Consider the following 8985-nt stretch of genomic DNA (forward strand, 5'->3'; position numbering starts at 1 on the left):
CCCCCCCAGATGTTGCGCCCGGTGCGGCCGGCCCCCCCTGCACCCCCCACGCTACGCCTCTGACCTATTGTACAATAGCTCTTTAGCAAAGTCTAAATTGCTGGGAAAGATCAAAAGAAAAAGAGGCTAGTAGTGAAGAGGATGGATCCAATTATAGCAGTAAGGGGTGCAATACTGGAAAATCTACAAGGCTTATCTGGGGAAAGGTCATACTGGAGATTTCTCTACAGGTATATGTTCGCTAAGAGTAGCTTGATGGCACAGATCAATTAATTCTTCCAGCTATTTCCCAAGAGTGGAATTTTGAATGCAGGCCAATGGTTAATATCTCTCCCCAAATTCTTAAAGTTCTTGATGATGTCAAGAAGAAAAGTCACTTAAATCCCTGCTTCCTACTATCCTTTGTCTATTTTTCCTTGCTGAGACTTAAAGGAGAAAACAGTCCTAGTCTGGGGATACAATTTCTTTTAGCCTATGGAGAAAAGCTTCATCTCTGAGTATATACATTCATATATGGATGAAATATCATGGTTATATTATTGACAGATCTAATAACGATCTCATATTCATGTTCTAGAAATGTGCTTACCATCACATGTGAAATCCTGTGTAGCAACATCTTGAATTGGAATCTCCTTTAAGAAGAAGGGTTTCTGGCAACGTGGATTTCCACTGACAATCCTTCTCTTCCTTAACCATTTCCCCAACCATGCTAAGTGGCAGTTGCAGTTAAATGGATTAGATAGCAAATTACTAGATGAAAAATGAGAAAAAAAAATGCAGTCAGCTATTGAAAAAAATCAAGACATAGATTTTTCAAAAGCTAATTGATATTCAAGTGGGAAACTTCTGGTAATAAATTAATTTTACAATGGAAGCTGCATGCCTAACAGGGTTTTTTTGTTTTGATTTTTTCTCTCAAAAACAAGTCATAAAAAAGAAAAAAAAACTACACCAAACAAATTCTGTTGTCATTAGGTTTCTTATCATGTACTAGATCAATTTGTAATATATTTAAAAATGGAAATACTTAGCTGTAGCTAAATAATGTAACCCTATAAACAGATGTTCTTGCTTTGTGTTTCTGTGTTGTATGGGTGCACGAATGGAAGCAGCAGCAAGGTTGTTTGTTTTTGACTAGGACAGCAGAGTTGTGGCTTAATTTTACTTCCCAATTTCCCCAATTTAAACATCTCTAAACTTACTTTTGGAATACAATGTTGGTACCTATTTATTCACTAATGCATATATCAAACAATTAATTCACATTACGAAAGGATTGTGTCCTTCAGTTCCTTCCTGGCTGCAATAGAATTTTGTTACTAAAATGGGTAATATATATCATATGCCAAAAGCTTAAAAGAAATGTATCATGAACTAAAGTTTAGAAGTGGAGGGGAGGGGGGCAGGGATACAAACTTCCCAAGTAAAAATCCCTTTAGAAGAATCCAAGGCTAGTTTACACAGTACATTAATGCATGCAACTTCAAAGATATGTTATTGCCAATGATGATGGAAGGACTCAAGATACATCCTATGATGCCATGATCTAATGGTTATGCAGGGATAAGTCTAAATACATTACATCAAAGCTCTCTGCAGGATCCAGTTGTTTTGCAGTACCATACTGTAAGCTCAATCACTTTCAGACATCTGTGCAACATCACAATGCCAATATAAAAAGGGCAGAGCTTGCGTTGAATTGGTGTGACACTGCTTTCACCCCACAGATGCCTCTGCATCATATGAAGACGGTCTGATCAGTCTCAGAAGCTCCAAAGAATACAAGTTAAATCTGATGTGTGAATGTTCGTGCCATATCATTTTAAAGAGATTATTTTCAATAACCAAAGTGTCTCCTTGTGATAAACAACAATAATCTAGGAGTGGATTAGAAATCAGTGCCTTTCAGGTGTTGCTAAATTACAGTTTTGAACAGTCACAAAAACAGGAACAATGGAGAGGAATGCTGGGAGTTGTAATTCAGCAACATCAGGTGAGACATAGGTTCCTTACCTCAGGTTCAGTCTTATAAATTATAAGTTACCCAACCAGCATTTTTACGGAAGGAAGGAAGGAAGGAAGGAAGGAAGGAAGGAAGGAAGGAAGGAAGGAAGGAAGGAAGGAAGGAAGGAAGGAAGGAAGGAAGGAAGGAAAGGCTGCTAGTAACACTTTTAAAGTAATGTGCAGTTCAGTTTGGTTATTTTGAAAAGCATATAGCAGTTTCTGAAATATGAACTAAAAGGGGATGAGGCATATCACATGAAATATTTTAGTCAATTTAGTTCCATAGCCTCAACTAGATAACTTCAGTTAAAATAATAGTTTGATGAGTTGGGAATTTGGGCTGCATATAAATAAATAGTTATTGAAATTTTTTGACATTAAGGCAAAGCTAAACCTGTTTTCAGAGTAAAATTATTGATCTTTCTGCTACTGAAATACCGAACAGCCAATATGTTTTAAAGGAACAGACAATAATGCACTTTATTGTGCAAAACTCAAAGGAACTATAGATGTAGCATTATTAAAAAAATATCTTGCTGTATCTAAACATGTAGACTGGGACTGTGGAAATTTATACTCTGGATGATCAAGTGTGTCTCTCATAACAATTACAGAAATATCACATAATGTAGAGAAATGAAGTTTTCTGAAAAGTAGCTAATTATTTGTAATTACATTTGAGGTAAAAGGAACCCTCTCCCAGTTAACAGAGGTTAACTATTATAATCCAGCTGGATGATAGTTCTTTGCTACAAATGGCATGCTTGCATTTACATCTGTGGATTAAAAAACTGATTAAATTTGAGAAAAAGAAACCTAACATGATTCAGAAGGGAAACCTTATTCACACTAGAATTTTCAGTGATTTTGTACTCTTTTTATGTGTGCTATAAAGTGTGTGTGCCTGCGCGCGCGCACGCACACACACATATACACATTTGCATCTGGTTTGACATGAACAAAATACCATGAATATCTCAAAACTGAACCATCACTATCCACTTTAATTTATTCTAACCAAACCAAAAAAAAAGATCAAAGGTATCTTATTCTTTCTTCTGCAAATGTCATTGTTGGGATTGTAATTACCTAGCTGTTTTTAGTTTTTAATGATTGTGGTGCAGGACACAAAGTCTGTCTAAAACCGAAATGAAGGGAGTAAGTTTAGAAGGGCAAGGAAAATAAATACAGGTTCTGCCAAGTTAAAAATTGAAAGAAATGTGAGAATACTTAAGTGGCAATTAAAGTAAAGAATGATAAGGCATACAAATAGAACACTTCAAAGACTCTTAATACACACGAAAAAAGTAAACCAGAAGAAAAGCCATTGGAACTGTGGTAGAGAGATTAGTAAAGGCCTGAAGGATCTGAGTCATGAAATTAAAATTCAAATGATGCTTGTAATGGAACAGCTATACTATTTCTGTGAGCCAGGAAAACTGATTTGGCCCATAAAACAATTTTGCTCAATTTATCAAGGATCAGGCCTCAGTGAATATCTCTTTTTCGGCCACACCAAGGACCAAGTGCAAAGCTGGATGGTAACAGTAATTCCCATTATAACTGCTAAGGGAAAGGGGGAATGCTGAACATGGTGCTCATCATACCCTTTTGGACATCTTTGGAAAAAAGAAACACTTTCACAAACAGAAATGAGGTCATTTGTTCATCATTTTATAAACCAGGATCCTTAATCTTAATTATAAGAGACTATCCACCCCAAAATGCAACAGCTGTGGTAATTAATACTTGAATTAGGAAGCCCTCACTTTCTCACCCAGTTTGGACATTGTCTTTTCTAGGATACCCTTTAAAACAGTGTTTTTCAAACTTAACAACTTTAAGATATGTGGACTTCAATTCCCAGAATTCATGCTGGATAGAGAATTCTGAGAATTGAATACCACACATCTTAAAGTTGCCAAGTGTGAGAAACATTGCTTCTCACAGTGCTTTAAAGACTACGTCTTCTCCCTATTAGGCTTCATAGCTGCAGCATGAGAACAAGAATATTAATCACCACTTAAAATCTTCCTTTACTTTGAAAATTATTAACACAACATGCATGAAGCTCTGGAATATTCTCCAGGATTATTCCAATTTTTTTTGGGGGGGGGGTTTCACATAATTAAATGAAAGCAGTGACAATAAAGTAAATGCAAGATCTTAAGTTATAACAAATGACTTACATTGTAGATAAAGAAACAAGTGTACTGAAGGCTCCTGGAGTTATTGTAGTAATGCGATTGTCATACAGAGAAAGTAACCTTACTGAGCTCAGTCCTGTAAATGTGTCATTGTTTACACAACTGATCATGTTGCTTCTGAGCATCCTGAAAGGATTCAAACATAAAATTACACTTACTGAATTGATGTTGGAAGGAGGTAGAGAAAAACACAGAACGGGAATTATTTTGTGGGACAAGGCAATCAAAAGAAGCACGTGCTGCTTAAGAATTGGCCAATGTATCCAGATCTCCTGGAAAAAGTAAAATAGGTTGGCTTGGAAATATGTGGGGGACTTCTATTTTCACTCAAATGTAAGGTAGGATTCAGCAATAATTCAGGAATTATTAAATTGTGAGTAATCAACACATAAACCCTTCCTTTAAATTTCTCTCAACCTATCTTACATTGCGTAAATGAGTCTGCAGAAGAAAATCTTTCATGTGCACTATTGCATATGCATTCTGACTGCCATGGAACTGTAAGCTCCCATTTTTCTCTCTAATACTGTGGAGAAATGATCATCAGGAGATTGAAAACAATAAAACTTGTATACCTATGACTCAACTCATATATAAAAAAAGAAAAAAAAATCCATTCATTGTGATTTTCTTAGTAGCAATATGGAAGTGATCATCCACTGCTTTCTTGTGGAATGTATTTTGACTTCCCAATCTATCCTACAGCCCTGTGATTTCTGGTGATCTTTTTTCCAAGTAAACAAATCTAACTCTATTTTGCTTTCCAACATCAGCAAGTTTAGCCAGAGGGAACAATTGATCCAGGGTTAAGAAAGAAAAGGGCACTCTGGAAACAGAGATAGTTTCTTGAGTACTGATGCACTCGAGAATGAGAGAGAGTTTCATTTGTGCCAATAAGTGATATTCAAGATTGCCAGAAATTCAACCCAGGAAATAATTACAACAGTTTTAATAATCCATTCAACTGATTTGGGGAAATTGATGCTATGTAAAACTTTCCTCTTCATTTCCAATCGTTTCCCTGACACTGCATCTGTACATTCACAACAGGCAGTGTTCCTTCGCTTCTCTCTCCTCCACATCTAAAAGAACAAACAGACTTTATACATACAGTGTCTTGAGTCCTGTGAGACCTCTAAACATTCGTCCGTGCACAGATTCCAGCTGATTCCCTGTCAACATCAGTTCCTGCACTCCCGCTGCCCCATCAAAAGTGCCTTCACGGATCTCTTTGATCTTGTTATTACTTAAATTTCTGTAAGAGGAAACAGATTCACAGGCAGCATTATTTGACATATGTTTTGTGTAAGATAAATGCAAGCATGTTTGCACTGGCAACAAACGGGTGAACAATAGCTGAAACAAAACTAAAAGAATGGAACCAATTTAATTTCCAGGGTTATGCTGAAATCTGAATTGCAATATTTCACTTTTCTTCCAACAGGAAAAGGGCATCTGTGATCTAGTTCTTCTTTCTCAGGGAAGTTTTTTTTTTCTTTGAGAATTTCTTTCCAATTTCTCCTGGTGGTGTTTTTGAGCCTCTTTTATTGATGGAAGTGGCAAGAGATGCTACTGAATTACTGCTAGTGTTAGTTGCACAACTTTCCATCATTCTGCAGCCCCCATGTCTGCCAACACTTCTTAATCTGAAAAGCCCCATGGGGTGAAGTTTCTTTATAAGGTCTTCTATGTGATTTAATTGAAAGGTAGAAACAAAGCAAGGCTATACTTTGTTGAAGAAAAGATTGTATGAGGAACAAGATGAGCATTTGAATTGTTTAGACATAATATTACTAAATAAATTCAAAAGTACACACTCGCTCATTAAGTTGGAAAAGAATTGGTAGACCAGAAAAAAACAAAACCCACTGCTGCTAAAACAGAAATGTTTTTTTGGGGGGGTATGGCAGTGGTATTTTCTGTTTCACAATTATTATTCATGTTGAATTCATGCCATGAATATTTCATTTTTTTAAAATAATCACGTTACTGCCCATTCTTCCAATGATTTCTAGCATATCAGTTTCAGAACAAATGCAAGATGTGGCATCACTGTGCCAGCAGAGCATCCAACCTGTTCTCATTTAAATTTCTTTAGGACATCTGCTTTTATTTTAAAATGCTACATACTTGAACAGGGGAAACCAGAAATTTAATTGCAGATAGGAAACCCATAAAATCCATTAACATTTTTAACCCCAGTTTTATCTGCTATTCTGTAAATTATACTTAGGATCCTTTTATTATATTTGTTTCATTTTTGCATTCCCAGTAAATTCTGTTCCATTTAATAGGTTCCTAGTCATTCCATGTTCAAAGAAATTAGCCTGCATTACTTCATTTATGAAGTAATTCTACTAAAGAGGACATTATGTTCTCATGATTAAAGGAGAGATTTACCTTGTTTAAAGACAAACTGGCTACATCACATACTAGTGCTACTAGTTATTAACAACTAATTTACATTATTGTTTATATTTAAATCCAATCGCGTTTTTAATTTTTTTGTTATATTGTAGACTTTTTACTACCAATGCAGAAGACTCAAAGGGCTAGAAATTTGATAAATTAAATAAATACATTTTATAGCAACATTTTAAGGCATTATTTTTATTGTTTTACAGTTAAAGCAATGCACTAGAACATATGCAATGATGTAAAACCATGTTTTCAAAGAGTGTGGTTCTAGTCTATAGAAATAACTGACACGTGGTTTTGTGTTATTTTCACAAAGTCCAGTTTCAGAAAGAAAACTTTACTAAGAAAGCTTATTGCAAATATATGAGACAAGACAGTGTGATGTTTAAAGTAGGAGACTATAAGCTGAAGAAAGAACCATTTGCCAGCAGGATAGTTCTGGTTCATATGCCTTATAAAATCTGTTCATTGTAACAATCATCACTGGGAAAAACTAATTTGGAAGACTGAGGTTAGGCTTGCATGAGGAACTGGTAGTCTATTTTCTGTTTTCTGAACAGTAGAGGCAGCCTGGTTATACAGCTTGTGACCCATCACCTTTCTTGCTGTCTGGTGGAATAAAGCAGCGGAAACAATGATGCACAAAACCAACCATTATAATGTGAGCTCTTTTAAAGTGACTTCATGCATTTCATTGGTAACTATAATGTATAAGATTTGCCTTTATGTTTAATGTCAGCAACAGCTAAGGAAGAATTTTATTTTTTTAGAAAAATCATTTGGTGCTGAACTATTATTCAATGAACAATGGACAAGCATCTCTTTCTGAATCCTAAGAACATAAGAGTTGCTTTTATAATTATCCTTCCTTTTTATCTAATAATAAATGTCCCCAAAGGTTGTTTGTTTTAGTCTTTTGAAGACATGAGCAGGTTCTCTGAATCAATTTCAAAGAAAGAGATGTGCAAATATATTGTTTGAATTGTCACATTTACCTTAAAGGGAGATGATTCTGAATTTAAAACAAGCAGCCATTACATACAAAGCAAAAAGGTAAACTGTTTCACATGGAGTCAGTAAATACAATATAATACAAGGCCTCCCTGTGAATCATAGAGTAGCAATGTGACACAGGAAACAAATGCAATAGAGATGAATGATAGAGCTGCATATAAGGTAAACATAACACCCATAAGCCTTTCCAATATTATGAAATTTTGGGTGAAAACCAGTAACAACACTTCCTATAGGTTGAGTCTCTTGGGTGGTTGTGAATGTCTGCTATTATGGGTGAAGACTGGCCCTCTTTGTACTAAGAGTTTCTCCGACCTTGCTGAGGTTGCTGGGCTCTTCTCACCACTTACTGGGACGTTCTGCGTTTGACTGGTGTCAGGTATAACGGCTCCCTCAGGACTGTTATTAGCATTGGTCTGTGGCATCAATACTGTGCAATCCCTATTGCCTGTGGGTAAGTGTGCCCAGTAATACCAGGTGAGTGAGGCCTGTCCACTGGATATGGAGAGTCAGGCTGCGAGTCAGGCTGCTCAGCCACACAAGATCCACACGATTGTGACAATAGAAGTTTCCATCAGCATCCACTAGATAGGAGCTTGGTGCCACCTGTTGTAAACAGATACCCATTTTCCAGCGACCTGTTTGATCTCCAGGCAGCAGTTTCATAGGGACCCGTTCGCCAATATTCAGTTCTGGCAAATCTCTCGCTGATTTGTCATATCTTGCCTAGAATACTAGTCTCTTAAGCTGTAATTTTTCTGGGACACCTTGTATCACAGAGGGCTCAAGCAACTTATTTGCCACTGGTAAGAAAGTCTTTAGTCTCCCTGACATCAGTCTCTGTGCCGGACTACTGTCCATGCCCTCGGTTGGAGTATTTCTCCAATGTTTTTGCTTGAGTCACTTTGAATTGTAACAGGCTTTGTGACATCATAGTATTTCAACACTGGGGCAATGGTGACCAAGCGTTTTATCTCCTTTACTGCCTGGTCATGGTTGGTAAGCCAGTGCTAAACCAAATCTTTGTCCAGACAGGTGCGGCAGGAATTTTGCTAAGTATGTGACAAAACTGATAAATCTCTGCACCGATTTGGCATTGGCAGGTGATGGCATGTCCACAATGGCTCTAATCTTATCCAGGTCAGCTTTTAAGTCTTGTGAGGACAGGATATGTCCATGAAAATGGATTTCTTGCACCTTGAACTGTAATTTCTTTGCACTGAGCCTCAACATCATCTGTCTAAAATGGCTTAGTAGTGCTATTAGCTTCTCATCATGGTCATGCTCAGTTTTTTCATTTGTATCACCACAGCCAACTATGAGAATGTCATCAGTTATT

General features: G+C 36.6%; 1 protein-coding gene across 1 annotated transcript in view; it reads right to left on the reverse strand.

The window, feature by feature from the left end:
• The window catches only part of LOC107299428 (slit homolog 3 protein-like), a 9505-nt gene extending 1232 nt beyond the window's left edge, over positions 1 to 8273 (reverse strand). The window contains exons 1-4 of the mRNA XM_015828788.1: positions 8095 to 8273; positions 5326 to 5469; positions 4197 to 4340; positions 590 to 753 (exon numbers count right to left, since the gene is read on the reverse strand). Of these exons, the coding sequence (XP_015684274.1) occupies positions 590 to 753; positions 4197 to 4340; positions 5326 to 5469; positions 8095 to 8273 (631 nt within the window). The remainder of the gene's footprint in view (positions 1 to 589; positions 754 to 4196; positions 4341 to 5325; positions 5470 to 8094) is intronic.
• Between the last annotated feature and the right edge of the window lie 712 nt (positions 8274 to 8985).

The sequence above is a fragment of the Protobothrops mucrosquamatus genome, unplaced genomic scaffold, assembly GCF_001527695.2.
Source record: "Protobothrops mucrosquamatus isolate PMUCROS unplaced genomic scaffold, P.Mucros_1.0 scaffold4903, whole genome shotgun sequence".
NCBI classification, from domain to species: Eukaryota; Metazoa; Chordata; class Lepidosauria; order Squamata; family Viperidae; genus Protobothrops; species Protobothrops mucrosquamatus.